This window comes from Vipera berus (assembly GCF_964194415.1).
Source record: "Vipera berus genome assembly, chromosome: 2".
Taxonomy (NCBI): domain Eukaryota; kingdom Metazoa; phylum Chordata; class Lepidosauria; order Squamata; family Viperidae; genus Vipera; species Vipera berus.
The window spans coordinates 81,589,354-81,609,013 of record NC_138203.1 but is presented as its reverse complement, the minus strand read 5'-3'; the positions used below and the strand labels follow the sequence as shown (position 1 = coordinate 81,609,013).

The 19,660-nt window shown below is 40.1% G+C and overlaps 1 protein-coding gene across 1 annotated transcript in view; it reads right to left on the bottom strand.

Moving 5' to 3' along the window:
- FOCAD (focadhesin) overlaps positions 1-19,660 on the bottom strand; it is a 156,922-nt gene that overhangs the window by 126,632 nt on the left and 10,630 nt on the right. The window contains exons 5-10 of the mRNA XM_081317526.1: positions 12,714-12,818; positions 10,336-10,437; positions 9,768-9,972; positions 7,451-7,657; positions 3,585-3,672; positions 585-784 (exon numbers count right to left, since the gene is read on the bottom strand). Of these exons, the coding sequence (XP_081173652.1) occupies positions 585-784; positions 3,585-3,672; positions 7,451-7,657; positions 9,768-9,972; positions 10,336-10,437; positions 12,714-12,818 (907 nt within the window). The remainder of the gene's footprint in view (positions 1-584; positions 785-3,584; positions 3,673-7,450; positions 7,658-9,767; positions 9,973-10,335; positions 10,438-12,713; positions 12,819-19,660) is intronic.

The following is a 19,660-nucleotide window of genomic DNA, read 5'->3' as shown; positions in this document are numbered from 1 at the left end:
GGAACATTGTCCATAGGGTCGCGATGGGTCGGACACGACTTCGCAACTAACAACAACAACAATCAAGGGTCTGGGTCTTATACGTTAGGTCAGGGATGTCCAAGCCATGGCCCACAAGATGCGGCTCCACAAGATTGCGTAACGAATATTAAAAATACACAGGAACGTTGTTATTTATACACATTAACTATATATTATATATTTTGTGTATGACCCAAGACAATTCCTCTTCACTCAATGCAGCCCAGGCGAGCCAAAGGTTAGACACCCATGCTTTAGGTGCCTCACAGCCCTACCACATTAACCAAAAGACCTACTCAAACCAAGATTCTACTTAGGTAAAGGCCAATCCAATGTCTTTAAGAGGCCATAAACATGATACGAGCTAACAATTACTATATGTGATTATTTATATTGCCCCTTCCTAATCTGACTGATTCTCTCCTAATATTCTTTCCTCATATTTCAGTACCTATTTTAATATTTTACACTGTTATGTCTGAAGTAGAGTTGAAAGTTGAAAATATTATATAACTATTATTTTCCCACAGCTGGAAAATTTAAAGTAAGCATGAAAACTTCACCAAGTGCTGCTCTTTCAGCTCTTCCTGCTGTACGATCTCTAGAAGATTAATGGCTAATTGCTGCCTAGTCGTGTTATCATTCTCCTCAGTCATGTTGTCCTGAACAGCTGTGGATGATAGTATTTGCAAGGCAGGCATCACTAAGATGACAGCCATCAATGGAGTCATCTTGATTTCCGAACCTGACAGAAGCTTGATGGCTATAAAAACAAGAGAACATTTGCATTAAGAATTTTGAAACTCAGAACCATCTAATACAACAGTGAAAAATAGTAGAATACAGATACAATCTCCCCTTTAGAAGAGAAGGGTATTCAAAAACTTGGAGCAGCCAACACACCTATGGAGTCATAATAAAGTGGCTGCATTCACATTTACACTCCAAGTTCCTTCAGTAGACAAATACCCTTTAATTCTGAGATAATTTTACAAGTCTGCCTCATTTAGGGAATCTCAACTCTCACAATACTAAATGTAAATTTACTATGGAATCAATGTAGAAATAGGAATCTGAGATTCCTGGGTTCAGTAGTGACAAACTGAGTTTATTACCTTGATACCTTCCAAGGACAAGGGACCAAGAAAGGAGAATATTTGTAGCTCAAAGTTGAAATTTATTTATTTTTTATTTATTTTAATTCCATTTATATCCCGCCCTTCTCCGAAGACTCAGGGCGGCTTACAAACTTAGCAGTAGCCTTCATTCTATGTATATGCCTGCTTATTAGGGCTTTCACACACACCCCAAGCGGCATTATTACAAAGTCAGCTTATTGCCCCCAACAATCTGGGTCCTTGGTGCTTTCTGACCTTGGCTGTTTTCTTATTTTATTTTTATTTATTTTATTAAATTTATATACCGCCCTTTCCCGAAGGACTCAGGGCGGTTTACAGGGTATTTAAAACAACCAGTACAAAAGTTAAAAACAATTTTTTTTAAAAAAAGATTAAATCATCCCTAAAATTAAAAACCCCAGTTAAAAATTCTCAGCCTGGGCCGGAGAGCTCAAAGAGCCAGGTCTTCAGGTCCTGGCGAAATGTGCGAAGGTCAGGGGCAGTCCTAAGCTCCACGGGCAGCTGGTTCCAGAGGGCAGGCGCACCCACAGAGAAGGCCCTCCCCCTGGGTGTTATCCGCCAACAGTCTTTTATCGGCGGCACCCTGAGAAGACCCTCCCTGTGGGAGCGCACTGGACGAAGGGACCTTGATGCTGGCAGCAGGTGCTCCCTCAGATATCCCGGACCCAAGCCATTCAGGGCTTTATAGGTCATCACCAGCACCTTGAATCTCACCCGGAGGGCAACTGGAAGCCAATGCAGCTCGTGGAGTAGAGGTGTTACATGGGAGTATTGGGAAACCCCCATCACAACTCGCGCGGCCGCATTCTGCACCAGCTGAAGCCTCCGAGTGGTCCTCAAGGGCAGCCCCGTGTAGAGAGCGTTGCAGTAGTCTAGATACTTTTCTTTATTAAGTCTCTTCATTGGTGGTTTTCTTTGTTACCCAAACTAGATAACAACATCAGCATGCACGCTGATGATGTTACCTAGTCTGGGTAATGAAACATCTTCAAGAAAACAACCAAACTCAGAGAGCACCAAGGATGAGGTAGTATTTCAGCATATTTTCATTGCCTTTAGTAAGTACTTTTAACTGTTAAGTGGAAAATCCTTTATCTTGCTACATTACCTAGTACCTGTAAGCTAACCACAAAGACATAATAAACAAGAATTGGGCCATTTTTCCAATGGAAAGCAGCTTCTTAAGTGAGCTGTAGAACAACAAAAAGCTTTAGTTTCTGCTAAATTTAAATAAGATAAAGTAACTGAGGGGGGAAAAACCTGTATTGAGTTGCTTACTGTCCTACTGCTATGAAATGTTTAAGATCTACAGTATGGGATCATATCCAGCATTTATCTTAGCTAGTGGGATTTTTGGAATGAAATACAAAGGAGTTAATGATTTTTCCAGATCTGACTCCACAAACAGTTCAGAAGCAGATGTTATTCAAAAAAAAGCCCATTGGGCAGCAAATCAAAAAGAAATTAAATCTTTTTTTTCCTTTTTCCAGCAATTTGTCACAGATGCTCCAGAGCAGTTTATTGTGTTGAGATCATTTGAAGAAATGTAGTAGCAGCTTTTTTAATGCTCAATGTTTTTCTTTTTACATTTTCAGAGGGAGATGAAGCACTTTGGATTTGGGCCAGCAGCTGGGAAGAGGGGAAGTTCCCTCTTCAGTACATCTTATCTGGAAATCTATTAATATTTTCTCTTTTTTTCCAGTTTTCTCATTTATTTTTCTTTTTCTTTTAGTTCTTTAACAGTCTTTATTATTTTACTAAATGTTCATTACTATTTTATTTCAACTACTAATGGAAGAATGTTGACAGTGACTCTGGTATGTGGATCACATAAATTATTAATCTGATTGTCCATCCTTCGCTATCTGGTTTCATTAATGGATGACAGCCCTTGAATAATATTGGGATTACTAATTGGTACCTTAAATATACACTAGAAAAATTAAATCAGCATGATGTGTAACTGGAAAAGTCTTTGAGATGACACAGAGGAAATTTCTGGAGGACTTTTTGGCTAATAAATATGACAAATGTCTGTTATTAAATGGATAAACATTTTTATTCTAATTTTGGTGAGGATTATTGTAAATGAAATTAGTTTCTCATCTATCAAGATCTTTCATGGAAGACATGAGTAATGTTCTGTATTTCCTCTTGCTTAATTTGTTATTTAAATCATTGACATGGTTCTCAGGTAACTGAAAGACATTCAGCTAAAAATAGCTAAACAAATATATGTTTATGACATATAATCTCCTACAAATCTTTACGAACAACAAATTTAATCTACTACAGTTGCCAACAAGACCAACAAAAGATACTTCCTAATAATCTGAAATTATTAAGAAATTGCTTCCTCCCAGAAAAATAAAGAAAGCAGGTATTTTTTCAGGGAATTATTGCAATTTTACAATGAAGTCTTACCTAGATTTAAAATAGGCTTTTGCTGACTTGCTGGAATCTGCAGCAGGAGCACACCCAATCCAATGATGGTCATCTGAAATGGAAAACCCTAAAAAAAAACCAAGATACCCAATCAAGTTTGATTTTCTTTCCAAGTATAATATACAACAGTCTATGGAAATAAACACCCTAAGCAAATCTTACACTTGTTTTTTTTAAAAAAAAATCAAATGAAGCATATTTCTTCAGCCTTAATATGTAAAATAAATAACTCTTAAGGTCCTTCTGACTTTACAGTACTTGGTGCTGGTAACATAGCTACTTCCCATGTTTCCATTTCCTCAGCAGAAAGGCAACAGTGTCATAACATAAGAGCCAGTGACTTGACTCTGACTCCTCTCAAGAGAGCGAGTGCATACTAACTGGTGTTTAAACATATTGCTTGAATAAGTGTAGATATACATGAAAAAAAGCCAGTCAGATTTCCCTTCTCTGGTCTTGGACTGCAACAAAAGCTTTCTTTCATCCTTATTACAGAAGAAAAAACAAAGCCAAAAAGTCTATGTTCAGAGAGACATATATATAATAGTACAGCTGATTTATACTGTTCCATTTTATACTGAGGTTAGAGTAATCTCTATACATAGGTGCTCACTTGTCAAAAAGGCTAAGGTTCTTTGAAAGTCAGCTTTTACAAATTAGGAATTCATGATTTGTAAACAGGCAAGTCTTGTAATTCTCCACATTACTAAAAATGTATCCAACAGGAACAAAGACAGTCAGACTCAGATTTATTTCTTAGCGTCATCACACAGAATATGGGAAAAAATGCTACCTGAAACACTACAGCTAGACAATAACTGGCTTCACTCTTTGTGTTAAACTAATGACACGACTTGTTTGTTTGTTCCGTTTTAGCATGTATTTAATAAATTATGGTTTGTGCCTTGCTTCTCTAACACAATACTTTTCTTATGGCTGCATACGGCTGCCTTCTTGTAAAGATAATTTCAGCTGTTTAAAAAACTGAGGCATTGATATACCTCAAAAAACTGAGAAATTGATATACCTCAAAGCAAAGTTCGTTTAACAATTGTTTAAAGTTACAATGGCCTCAAAAAGGGTGTTTTCATAGAACAGCAGAGCGCTCGCTCTCCTGCAGTCCCATAATCGCAATCTGGGTGCTTGGCAACCTATTTGAGCTTACAACCGGTTGCCAAATGCCCCACAAACATGTTGTCGCCACTTGAAATCTTTTCTGCCGCCTTCCCCGGAAAGTCAGTGGGAAAGCTGGCAGAGAAAATTGCAAGTTTCCAGCCAAAAGGGCTTTCTCGTGTCTCTGGGGAGCTGAAAGATCTGCTCACCAAGGGGCACTGAACTCCTTCAGCAAGGTGGATAAACAGAGCTCAGATCCTGATGATTTGAGCTCTATGTCAGCACCCCAGAGAAGGGAGTTTCCTTCTGCATGTGGAGGAAAACTGACATCATCCCACAGAGTGCAAAAATGGAGCTCAGATCTTAAATTATTTGAACTCCATTTCTCCACCCAGCAGACGGGGTTCCTTTCCAAACTCTGAGGAGAAGTGACATCCTTCGGGAAGCAGCTCTTTCACCCAGGCCCCAGAGAAGAGAGGAGGAAGCCAAAATTCAAGCAGAGGACGGAGGGGCAGCGTGATCAGATAGTGTTGGTAATGACGTACAAAGCCCTACATGGCATGGGTCCGGATTACCTACGGCAACACCTGCGGCCGGCGTCAACTTCCCTCCGTCCAGTGCGCTCCCACAGAGAGGGCCTCCTCAGGGTGCCTCCGATCAAAGAATGTTGATTGGTGACCCCTAGGGGGAGGGCGTTCTCTGTGGGCGCACCAGACCTGTGGAACCGCTTGCCGGTTGAGCTCCAGATGGCCCCCGACCTTCGCTCCTTCCGGCGCGATCTAAAAACTTATTTATTCGAGCAATCTGACCTGGTTTGATGGGTTAGGGTTGGGGTTTTAATATGTTCTTTTAATTACTGTTTTATATTTGGGCATAATATTTAATTGTTTTTTAACTTTTGTATTTCGTTTTTATATTTATTGCCCTGTACACCGCCCTGAGTCCTTCGGGAGAAGGGCAGTATAAAAATATAATAATAATAAATATAATCAGCACAGAGGACTTTAGGCAGACAGGGGAAGACCTGGGAGGCCCAGTGCAGGCTGTGAGTGTTCTTCCTCAGAGGCTGAAAAACCCAGTAGGAATTTGGCACAGACCATTTTCAGTTCTTGAGCGGAATCTCCCAGGGTTTCCCTACTCCCATCCATACTCCTTACCTGGAGATCCATCCACTTAACACCTGTGATTAGGAATGTCAGGACTGCAATTGTTGGGTAAAGCAGTCACATGGCTAGTCATGTGACATCTCGCTAATGATCCATCACTCAACAACTAAAATTCCAGGCTCAATTGTATTGGCAGATCAAGGATGGCCTGTAAATAAGGCTTGCTATACAGCTCATGCCCTTATTTGGTCATTGTTTCGAAGATATTTTCTTATCTATACAAGACACAGTATGATCACCAGCAGGCAAAAAAGCAGTGGGAGGAACAGCAGCTTCCAATTTCTTGCTAGCTTCCCCATTGAGTTTCCTTGTGGGAAGCTGGCAGGGAGCCCTGGAAATCTATCTTCCTCCCTCCCTCGAGTTCCTGCTGGCTTCCCCATTCATTTTGCTTGTGGGAAGTTGGAAAGTCAGTGGGGGCAGTGCAGATAAGAAATTATGTGTGGGATGCACAAGAAGTGCTGCATAGGTCAACAAAGGCACATTGGGTGGTGGTGGTGGTCAGGAAGGGTGTACATATATTAGAGTTAGGGAAGGGCGGACGGGCGGGCGAGCAGCATGGGTCAGGAAAGGTGAAAAGGGTGGACGAGAGAGGTACTACACAGCTCAGGCAATGTGCATGGAGGGGCCGCACAAGTTGAGAAGGATGCCTTGGGGTCCCCAATGGGGTGCAGGCAGTAGCACAGGTCAAGAAGGGTTCATGGGCGTGTGCCAAGAAGTACTGCGTAGTCAAGAAAGGCGCAAAGGTGATGGGGCTCCGGAAGGATGTGAGGCGGTGTGCCAGATGTATTGAACAGGTTAGAGAAGGCACGCAGGGACAGCATCCTGGGGGATGGCATGGGACAAAAAGGCTGCAGGAGGAAATGGGAAAGGTGCCGCACAGGGGGATGGCACGGCTCAGGAAAAGGATGCGCAGATGTGAAAGAAGTGCCTTGTGGGTCAGGGGAGAAATACAGGGCAGAAGCATAGTTCAGAAAGGGTGCTTGGGGATACATGGAGGTGGGTTTTGGAGGACATGTGGAGTTCCATCCTTCCTGTTCTTCTTTCCCTTCTTTTCTCCCGATTTTTCCTCCTCTGTGTAAGTGGCTGTTCCTGGATGGGAGACGGACTGAAGGATTGTGAGAGTAGCTAGGAAACTGTCAGCAAATACTGAAAATGAAGATCATGCAAGTGCAGCAGCAGTCCAATGTATACTTAAGCAGTAAATAACTTTCCCAAATGTTATTGTCTCAGGTGTCATGGCTCCTGGATTTGGAGCACATTCTGTAAGTTAGTCCATTTGAGATACCTTGGTTCAAACATTGTTGACCTAGGATGCATAGTTTTGTCCAGTTAAAAGTTGTAGACATTTAGTAGTATATAGATGCTGGGAAAGTTTATATGATGACTTAGTTTTTCTATGATAAATCTACTTCTTAGCAACTCTTGTGTCCTTAAATACCTGTGATGCCTGTTTCCAGTCCAGCTTACTAACAGAAACCTTACTACTAAGTGCCAAAAGTTAAGGGCCATCACCCAATTAAGTATGGATACATCTTTAAAAGTTATCTTGATCCCCAGAGAACCTACCTCTTTCAGAAGCTCAACATTTTCCTCCATTAAGCCAATTAAAGATGAACATTCCCCTGTGGCCTGCAGGCTAACCTCACAGAAAACCAGAAGCTGCAGACAAAGATGACATAATTGTGTCTTCCAAAAACTAGGGTAACGTAGCAGACTCCGAAATAATCCCTCCAGGAAAAGCAACGCTTCTGTGATTTGTAGAGCATCTTTTACCTATGGAAAACAAAAATCAAGACTGCATCATACCCTGCACTGAGAACCACATAAAGTGTTAGCAGATATGTATAAATGAAGACTTTGCACAGAGGAGTGCAATAGAGAGAGAGAGAGAGATTGTGTTCGTAGTATGTCAGTTTATCTGGAATAGGAAATCTAAGATCCCACTGTACGCATTCTAGAAACACCTCCCTGATATTGTGCTGATGATACTTAGTTGCACATCTCTATCCCCAGCTGCCGAGTAATACGGTCCAGTGACTGGCATCCACATGGGTCTGGATAGGGATAAACCAACTTCTCAGGGTCCCTTGTATCTAGTGATCTTTGAATGGGGTAACTCTCCACCAGGCAGTGTACAATCTGAGGTTTCCTCTGGATTCAGAGTTCCTCTTCAAGAAGCAGGTGGCAGCCATGACTAGGAGGACCCTTGCCCAATTACATCTTGTGCACCAACTATACCCATTCCTAGATCAGGAGGAATGGTCACGGTCACTCATATTTCAGTCATCTCCTACTTGGAGCATTGCAACATGCTCTGCATGCCTGAAGAGCATTTAGAATTTTCAGCATGTCCAGAATGCAAGAAGCCAAACAATACTGAGCGCTCCACAGCACATGTAGTCCTTGAGACCACAACGGAGCCCAGAACTGTTCATAAGTTGCTGTGGTTGTAAATCAAATTACCACCTGACCAGATTTGATTCTGCAACCATTTTTATGATGTTTGTTAAGCAAGTCACTGTGGTCACTAAGCGAATCACATGATCCTAAGCCCAAATGCAGCCAGTTCAATGAGTATTTCTTAACAGAAAACAGGAAAAGTCGCAAAAAGCCAGGGACACTGTAACGGGTTGTAAATACAAGCCAGTTTTCAAGCACCCGAAAGGCAGTCATGTGATCGTGGGGTTGGGGTGGACAGCTAAAACCTCAGGGGCAGGTCATAGATAATGTTTTTAAATTTAATAACTTTTGAACAGTCATTAAATGACTGGTCATACGTCAAGGGCTACCTATAAAGCCATATAACACTGCTACTTCATAGGCCACGCTGATTCCAATAGTCTCTAGATGAAATTCAAGTTTTGACGGTTATTTTTAACACGACACGGAAGGGGCCAAGTTACTTGTGGGATTGCCTCTCCCCAATAGTTTCTGCCCATCCCACCATATCTGGCAGAGTGGGCAGGCTCTGGGTCCTACCAGTAAAATAAGGTCATTTGGTAAATCCTTCTCAGTCATGGTGCCTGTCTTGTGGAACAGACTCCTTGAGATATAGGCAACCATGACGCTCCTTCCATGTAATCTTTTACCAACAGAAAGGAAAGCCGTAAAGGCTTGGCTGTTCCCCAGGTGCTAGAGCCACGATGCAGAACAAACAAACAAAAAAACCAAAAGACCTCTGATATGGTGTGTTGTTGTTAGTTGCGAAGTTGTGTCCGACCCATCGCAACCCTATGGACAACGTTCCTTCAGGCCTTCCTGTCCTCTACCATCTTCTGGAGTCCATTTAAGATCACACCTACTGCTTCAGTGACTCCATCCAGCCACCTCATTCTCTGTCGTCCCCTTCTTCTATTGCCCTCAATCTTTCCCAGCATTAGGCTCTTCTCCAGTGATATGGTGTCTCTGTGGTTTGCTATTTTTATATTATGGATTGTCATTTTGTTTTCTTTTATCCACTATCCCAAGTTTGGTATATGAGTAGCCATATACATACTGTATACATAAAGGTAAAGGTTTCCCCCTGTCCAGTCATGCCTGACTATAGGTGCTCATCTCCGTTTCTTAGCCGAGGGAGCCAGTGTTATCCGAAGATACTTCCACGGTCACATGGCCAGCACGACTAAGACAGCAAGGCACAATGAACGCTGTTATTTTCCTATTGAAATGGTACCTATTTACCTACTTACACATGCATGTTTTAAAACTGCTAGGTGAGCAGAAGCTGGGGCAAGTAAGAGGAACTCAACCCAGGCCCAGCATCTTTAACTGTTGAGCCATCAGGCTCCCTGGCCACATACACATGTTCAAGAAATGTAGAAACAATAGAAAGTAAATAAATAAAATAAGGTGCACTGAGAGGTTAGCACCGGAGAAGCTTTACCTGATAATATGGAACTAGGTCACAAAGCAACTGAAGGAGATGGTTTTCAAGGGCTGGCGGTTCCTCTCTGTTCAAAGGCTCATATGGCTGAAGCAAGACTCTAAGCAGGCTCATCCGTAATTCTGCATGTTCCCGCAACTGGTAAGGTTCACAATACAAGTACCTTAGAAATGGCCTCATTATATTGACACATACACGTTCTGCCCTGAAATGGTAAGAAATAATTTTAAGAAATCACAAGACAGTTACCACATCAATGTAGCGATTGCTTCTTTTGGTATACAATAAAAAACCAACTATAAAGAAACTGGAAAAATACAAAAAATATAATTTCTATACCTTCAGGGTTTGAAAGATGTAAACCAACAAATACAACCACAGAGAAGCAAATAAAACATTGCTACATCAAGCTGGAAAAACCTGAATTAAAACGTCTTCTAGAACAGGGGTCCCCAACCTATGGGCTGCGGCCCACTACCGGGCCATGGCCTACTGGCCACCGGGCCACAGGACAGGCTGGCCAATGCATGCACTCACCCCCACTTATGCAATTATTTTATTTTCCTACCCTTTTGGACATTGCTGGAAAAATGTGGTCATATGTTGAAGAAGGAATGGCCAGCAATCAGGTCTGTTTTCAAGTATAATAATTAGAGGGTGAGGAGAGTTTCTGGGAGAAAACAAAAAATGACAACAAATGCATTAAAAATAATAAAACTTGCAAATTTGATTATCCTAAAAATAAACACGATCATAAATACAGTATTATAATAACATACAGAATTGCCCATGAGATATGTTTTGTTAATAGAAGGGGAGTATATGTTCATGGATACAGAATGAAAGCTATATTTACAGGCAATATATTAATAAACTTTTTAATGACCTCATGAATGGTGAGAATGATTCTAATGAAGATACGTTTATCATTGTGATATCAGAATTTTTCCTACAGTATGTCCCTGTAATAATGGAATAAAGGAATAACATTTATTCTTGATGTGAATGAATACATGCATACAATTTCATACTATACATACTGTATTGTGCATTCCTTCCTACATTCTCTTTTCATATGCTCAAAGGACATTATCAAGAAAAAATGATAATGCAAGAAAAAATACTGGATAATATTTCATATTTTCTGATATACAAGATGTAGCTTGTTCAGGACTATATTCCACCCTACCCACTCAACCAAATGAAAAAATATGAAATTGTCTCTGTTAAAATTCATTCTGATTTTCTGGGCAAACTTTGGCCTTCTTTTTCTTGCTGTGATATTCAATTTTATGTCATCTGCAATTTTACTTTTCACCTTGCCATCCAAGTTATTATTTAATTCTAAATCCAATTTAATTCTCAATCCAAAACCTGACTCTATATCATTCCACTAAATATACCTTTCCAATTTGATGCATTTGATCGTTAATTTTCAAATTGTTAGTCGCTGTTGACCCACCTAATAGGCATACTGTATAACTAAATCGTTAATTAGCGGTATAGATTATGTTGTAAAATATTTTGCTGAACTTAGGCCTTATTGTCTTCAAAGTATTTTCCTGATCTACGGAGGGCGGCGGGGAGTAAGGAAGGAAGGAAGGAAGGAAGGAAGTCTTGATAAGACTTGTTCGCAACAAATTAATGTTGAATTCCAGTAATCACTGCATTGCATTCAAAGTGTTTATAGATCCGTTATTTTATTATCTTCTCAGATCTCTTTCTGGTATCAAATGTCAGCTCTCCAAATCCTTTCGCCTCTTTTTAAAACAGAATCAATTACTTTCTCTGAATTGTCTTGGCATTTCACCAATTCTCTGGGCTTTCTCACAGTTAATGGATACAGGTTTGGTCAAACCATTAGGTTATTTCTATAACGCGGGAGGGTTTTCCTTTGGCTTTGGAGATTTAAACTCTGTTCACTCTAAATATGTGTCTTATTAACTTTAAGCCGCGTTTCTATCCCTTCATCACATCCTCCGTAACTGCCTACTTGAACATATGCTGCTTACTGGAGAATACTGGAGAAGCCAAAAGTTTAGCTGAATAGTTTTATTTATATCCAGCCTTCATTATTTTTACAAATAAGGGGGTGAACATAACCAACACCTCTTCCTATTTTCCTGACAACTACCGTGAGGTGAGGTGAGTTAAGAGAGAGTGACTGCCCAAGAACATTCTTCTGTTTTTTGTGGTGAAGGCGGGACTTGAGCTCAGTCCCTTGCTGTCTAAACCAGTGCCTTAATCACTAAACCAAAATGACTCCCCAACTTTGTTTAGGCTTTCCCCCCAAACCTAGTTCCACCTTTTTTGTGGTTGTTGCCTAATGAAGCAGATTGTACTGGATTTTTAGCAACCAGTATTTCAGGCAATTATTTTTTTTATTTACGCACCTGCAGCCAATTCTTGTTATTTGCAGATTTCGTATTTTCAAATTTGTACACTCATTAAAATGTATTTGTAACCACAACATCAATATGCGTGACATTTTTGTGATGTAATGGGTTGTGAAGATAAATTTGAGAAACACGAGGAAGAGCAACCCCCAAGGCAATAGTCAGATAAGAGAAATCTAGCAAGATTTGATTACTGTAACCCTGTAATAAAAATAGTTTTAATATCCATAATGTTGGGCTTGGAGTCTTTTCTACTTCAAAGTGCTGACATCAATCTTGCAAATCTGAATGTGTCTCCCAGCTCCTTGCCTTCACAATAGGGATGGTCAAGCTTAAGATATTTTCTCAAATTCCATTTTTGGTTTGGAATTATCATACACACACACACACACATAAAAAACTGGGTTGCCCAACACACTTTTCTCAGGTAACGTTTCAGTACTCACTAATTTAAAATAATTACTGCAAGTAATGAGAATCCTTGGTACTTGCAATGTTTATCAGGTTACCATTCAAAACAGCATGCCAATTTGACTAGTTTAAGGCATACCTGATTGCATATAAGTCAAGCTGTTGCTGTTCTTCATTTGTTGATGTCTTCAAGGCTTGCATCTGTAACAGCTTTACAATGATTTTTATCAAGCCCTGGACATTCCTATCAAAAAGCACGGCAAAAATACATGTTTAATCAACAGATTTCTACAAAAAGGGAAACATTTTCATGATGTCTCTTAACACCACTTTTTAGTTTGAAAGGACTTCCCAGGTTATGTCATCAATCAAACCATAATTCAACGTAGCCATTTTTCATTTGGTTTGCTCTGACGCCGATAGCTATGTGCCCAATTTTACATAGTAAATTATTTTTTAGGCACTATCACAAGACAGTCTTAATTTTGAAAGTATCCTCTTTCAAGATATACAACAGGTCATATGTGCACATACCAGAGACCTTTAAGGATTCGTATGAAGGTCTTAAACACTCTTTTCACATATATAGCACACTCTTCCCACAGTTCTGGTGACAGCTAAAGAACTATGGTCTTGCTAGCCACTTTAATCCCGAAAAATATTTTCTCGCACCAATTTAAAGTAGGAATTAATTAGTATCACCGTTACTTTCCATAAGCAGGCTACAGACTGGATCTTTTATCCTTTTCAAAAATCAGCACCTCTGAGAACCATTTATTATAAATAGAAAAATCAGAAACTTAGAAAAAAGTGGAAAAGGGAAGGGTGAAGGAATGAATAATCTTTTTATATAAATAGTGATTTTATTAAAGACTATAATTACAACAGTAAAAGCTAATAATAACTGAAAACAGAAGAATAAAGATTAGAAAGGTGCAGAAACAATAGAAAAAGATGAAAAATAGAGAAATCAAAAAAGTAAAGTGAAGAAAAATTAAAAAATATAAAGTGATCTCCCACTTTCATCACAAGTATAAACCATTTTACTAACTTTATTTATTAAATATATATGCCACCCATCTAACTGTTGAAGCGAAGTTCATCACCTTCTCTTAAAATACAAATCTTTCTTCCCATAAACCTTCTCATGTATAAGCAAATCCATTAAGCAGTCATTTCAGTCCTGATGTCAGCAAAAAGCCCATTAATAACAAACTTAGTTTAACCTTGATCAAATAAACAAACTTTATATTCCTTCCTTTTATTCCAACAATCTCAGTCTTTAGTCCAGGGGTGTCAAACTCAATTTCATTGAGGGCCGCATCAGCATTGTGGTTGCCCTCAGGGGGCTGGGTGGGTGTGGCCTGGGTGGGCGTGGCCTACTGGGTGGGCGCGGCTAAAGTGCATATAGCCTACTGGGTGGGCATGGCCAGCTCTACATCGTTCGCATCAAGGGTGCCTATGGGGGCCTGGGCAGGAGTGGGACAGATCTGAGGGTCTCTGGCAGGAGGAGGGTCTCTGGGCCAGGGCCAAGGCAGCAGGGGCCGTTCCCTCACTGTTTCCAAGATGGCTTCGCGGGCCGCATGAAACCACTTCACGGGCCAGATCTGGCCCCCGGGCCTTGTGTTTGACATGTCTGCTTTAGTCCCTTCAAGTAATATCATTGAGCTTGATTTTTTCTTTATTCCTTAGCACAAAACTCTTCAAAACATTAACAAGCCACTTTTTGTAAATCCAATATAGCAAAATTATCCAGGTCACTCTCTTCCTTTTGCTGTTTTGATATCCCTTTTAATTATTAAGACATCAGCCAAAGTTTTTGTATGTCTAGTGTTGCATCTTTTCCCATGTTGTTCTTATAGAAATCCATTTTCAACTCAGTCCTGGTCTTGTCAGGTAGAACTTGCTCCACTTCCATAAAATCTTTTAGATACAGTCTATCTATAGAGGCAGACACTCTTAAAATCAACTTCTCAGTCCATTGTTCAAAAGTAGTTTTCAAAATGTCCAAATGTTTGCTTCATTCTGTAATTGTAAATTGAGTTTAAATGTTCTTCTTCTTTAACTGTAATTTTTAACACCCTCTAGTTTCCTTTAGTATCCATTTTTTTTAAATCTTCTCTTATGTTTTAAAACGAAAGAAATTTCACATGGGAAGGATTCTTTATAATTAATTCCAAAATCTTACTGCAAATTTATCTGGATACTTAGCCCGTTTGTAACTTTCTACAATCAAAGTTTTAATCATTCTTGCAATTTAGTCCATAATTGCTTTTGAAGTTCATAAACTTATTGTTAAAACTTCTTTCACTAAGGATTGAAGGAAATTCACTTAAGTGTTGTAAAACTCACCCAATCCGAAGATTTCTAATAGCTGAAAAAGTTAATAAACAATTCCCAAGAGTAATTAGAAAAGGAAGTATGCAAATCTAGTGTCCTTTCAAAAAAAAACCACACATATACTGAAGACAAAGATAAAATGGAGACTGTCTTCCAGCCTTCTAAAAGCCAACTGAGAGGGGGAACCCATAGTCTTGACTGGCCCCTGGCATCCAATTTTTCTGATTGTGCTATATATCATCCCTGTTTTTATACTGTGGTGAATTAGGGAGGTGTCTTTCTAAGCCCCTTTCATATATTTGATCTCTGTAGTGGATTTGTTTGTTTCACCCCTCATCACTTTGGTGACAGAGCTTGTGTATTTCCATCCAGGTCATCTTCTTTACTCTCTACAGCCCATTTGATTATGTACTATTAAGTTGGTGTTGACTCTTAGCAATCATCTAGATTTTCTCCATGACGACCTGTTCCTAACCTAGTCCTTCATATCTTCCAATAGTATATAAAACCTTGGTAACTATGTCCACCTACCTTTCTGCTAGTTGTCCTCTTCTTCTCTTTCATTCGCAGCATTCAAGCCTTCTCCAGAGAGCTTGGTCTTTGCATAATTAATCTAAAGTAGGATAATTTGAGCCTCAAGTGCAATATCTGGATTATTTTATTTAATGATTTACTTTTTTGTGGTTTTTTTGGCTGTCAACGGTATTCCCAGGAGTCTTCTTCAACAGCATTTTTTTTAAAAAAAAGCAATTCTCTCTTCCTGTTCTAGTTTTTCAAAGTCCAAATTTTGCTTTCATATGGTGCCACAGGGAATATTTCTTACGCTATTCTGATTTTTGTAAGTATAAACACATCATAGCATCTGAGCATCCTTTCAAAGACTTTCACAGCTGCTCTGTCTAGTATGTGATTTATTTCTTGACTGCTCCTTCCTTTAATATTGTTGATCCTGAAAGGTAGAAACTACAGTATTTAACACTTAGATATCTGGTCAATTCTATGGATGGTTGTTCTACCTGTTGTCATTTGTTTAGTCTTCTTTACATTTAATTTCAGTTCCATTCTTTTCTCCATGCGCCTTAACTTTTACCGTGTTTCCCCAAAAGACCTACCCCTAAAATAAGCTCTAATATAATATAAGCCCTGCCCCAACAATAAGCCCTAGTTTGGGGGTGAGGCATACATCTAAAAAGCAAGCTAGGGCGTGGTGGGAGTGTGAAGCTGCCCCACGCACCACGCACCCATTTACCTTCCAGGCAGCCCTCTCCTCACCAGCCCAGCTCTTCTTCTGCGGCATCTTCTGCAGCCAGGCCTACATTTCCCAGTCACAGGACTTTCCGGAAGGCCACTGTAGCTGAGAACTGAGCTACAGATTCAATCCATAGCTCGGTTCTGCAACACCTCTGCAGCAGAGGAACGAGCTATGGATTCAATCTATAGCTCGGTACTCGGCTGCAGAGGCCTTCCAGAAAGGCCTGACTGCAAAATGCAGGCCGGAATGCAGCTGCAGAATGAAGCTGCTCCTTTGGCCACAGAAAAAGTGGACCTGCTGGGCAGGGCTGCCGGTGCCGGAGGTGAGTATAAAAGACATCCCCCCAAAAATAAGTCCTGGTGCCTCTTTTGGAGGCAAATAAATAAATAAGACCCAGTCTTATTTTTGGGAAAACACGGTATTACTTGAGCTTGGAGATCCTTTGTATTTGCAGCTCAGGTTATTGATATTTCTTCCTCCAAAGTAACATATTCACACATTCTTTTGCTTCCAACCAAGATTTCCTTAATATATATTCAGGATATGGGTTGAAAAAATGAAGGGATAGCATAAATGCTTATGTCAGTCTTATAAGGTAGGTCAGACTAAGAAACCATCGTCAGGTAGGTTAGTACTATTTTTTATTGTAACAGCTATAGTAACAGAATCTTGCAAGTCTGAACATGCTTCCCCCTCCCTCCCTTTCTCTCCACTGAATTAGGGAATGAGCTTGCCAAGTTACTCCCTTGACGCAGGTTCAATCTCCTTTTATCTAATCATTACCTTCCAACTGTCCTTCAAGGCCATTCCCTGTCCTCCAAACTTTGCCTCACTTCTTTGCTGACCTGGAGTCAATCTGTTTTACTATGTACTATCCATACTGTGGCTTCCTGATCTGTATATATATTTTTGCACGAGGACAATGAGATGTCCTGGGATTCCCAATTTTTTTCATGCACATTCCACAGTTTCACATGGTGACATAATCAAAAGCATTTCTACAAATCAATGAAGCACATACTGACTTCTTTCTGGTATTTTTTGGCTTTCTTAATTATTCAGCGTGCTCAGCAATATCTTATGCAGCTTAGCATTTTCTAACTTCAGCTTGAACATCTGGTATCTCTTTTTCTGTACAGGGCTCCAATCTGCACTGGAGATTGTCGTCATATCAAATTAAGGATACTGTACAATAAGTTTACATGCTCTGCTAAGTCTCCTAGTTTCATATTGGGATATACATTTTCCAATCTGTTGGCCACTGTGTTGTTTTCCGGATTTGCTTCCTTGGAATTGTCACTGATTTTGCTAACAGCTTGGTTAAAATCCTTACCGATTCTTCTTCTGTTGATTGCCATATTTCAGCGAGTATTCCGTCAGTTTCTGCACCTTCTGATTAGGTAAAGACTGGATAGTGATTTAATTTCATCTTCTAGTACTATAGGTTCTCAGAAGTAGAAATATCTTCTACAATATCTTTGAGGTTGACAACTTTACTGTACAGTATTTAAGGCTATTCCTTCCATTTTATTTTATTTTGAATCAGCTGAATCTATCCACTGAATCCTTTAGCGCAGGGGTGTCAAACTCAATTTCATTGAGGGCCGCATCAGAATTGCGGTTGCCCTCAGGGGGCTGGGTGGACGTGGCCTGGGTGGGCATGGCCTACTGGGTGGGCGTGGCTAGTGTGTATGGCCTACTGGGTGGGCGTGGCCAGCTCTACATCGTTCACATCAAGGGTGCCTATGGGGGCCTGGGCAGGAGTGGAACAGATCTGAGGGTCTCTGGCAGAAGGAGGGTCTGTGGGCCAGGGCCAAGGCAGTGGGGGCCGTTCCCTCACTGTTTCCAGGATGGCTTCGCGGGCCACATGAAACCACTTCACGGGCCGCATCCGGCCCCCAGGCCTTGTGTTTGACATGTCTGCTTTAGCATTATCAGTTTGAGGTTAGAACCTCCTTCAAGAGTTCAGAGATATTTTGGAAGATTTTCCTTGTTTTCCATGTCTGTTTCCATCTTCAGTATCTTTACGGAAGTACTTTTAGTACTGCTTGTCTCTTCTAACAGCTCTCTGAAATTGTTTGGTAGGTTTCTTCGTGAGATTTTGTTTTTCCTTGGCTTTGGCTTCTTTTCTTGGTAATTTCCATGAACTGTTCTGACGTCCCATTTGATTTCTTGTTTCTTCATCTTTGGCAGTGTCTTTTCACATTCCTCCTAAATAACTTTGTTATGTTCATTCTATAGTTCTTCTGATTCTCTGTCACTGAGGTTCAGGATATCCAAGCAATTCCTGATGTTCACCTTGAAAATGGTACTTATATGATCAAGAATATACTGGGGAAATTGTTTCATTTTTCTTCCTCTTTAGCTTAACTCCAGCTGTTACCTTGACAGGTAACCCAGTTTTTTTTCATTCTCTTTGGGGGCTTGGATTACAGGTAGTCCTCGATTTATGACCACAACTGAGCCCAAAATTTCTATTGTTAAGTGAGACATTTGTTAAGTAGGTTTTGGCCCATTTTACAACCTTTCTTCTCTCAGTTGTTAAGTGAATCACCATAGTTGGTAAGTTAGTAATCCGGCTGTTAAATGAATCTGGCTTCTCCATTGACTTTGCTTGTCAGAAGGTCACAAGAGGTGATCGCGTGACCCCAGGAGAATGTAACGGTCATAAATGTGAGTCGGTTGCCCGACGTCTGAATTTTGATCACAGGACCATGGGGATGCTGCAAAGGTCATAACTGTGAAAAACAATCATAAGTCACTTTTTCAGTGCTATTGTAGCTTTGAACAGTCACTAAATGAACTGTTATAAGTCGAGGACTACCTGTATATTTTTAAGTCATACCCTAATGTACAATGTATGCCAGTAATACACAGTTAGAATTTAATAGAGTATTTTAGTAATGTTTAAAAAAGAGATTGCTGTTTCACTGTGCTAGGTTGCGGGTGGAAAAGGGTATATTACTTTTACTAGTTGAAGCAAGTCACATTCAAAATGTACTTTTGTGGAAGTTAAAATGTAGAAATATGTTTTGGTGGTACAAATCATGGAATCTGTGACTATGAGGGTCAATGACCTTATAATACGGTACAGGTGGAAAACCAAATTACTAGCCTTGAGCAATAAAACAACCTCTATGCAAAGAGCAGATATCTGTAGGTGATTAAGCTTGAGCAGCATTGCAAATTATTATTTTTATCATTTACCTATTTATTTTTTGGCTACGCTACTCTGCTCCATCATTTATCTAACTCCAATTGAAGAATTCCAGAGAAGAGGCAGGATATCAAGGAACACGTTTAGCTTTGGCAAACGTCCATAAAATCGGTTTGGGTTTGGGCTGAGCATCACGAAGACTGAATCCATAGTCAATTCAATAAGATCACTGAAGTCTCAAAAGAAATGGTAGTGTTTTCATTCACAACAGCAAAATGTTTGGATGAAGCTGAGAGTACCTTTGAGCATTATAAGAAAGCTGTTACATGCCTGGCAG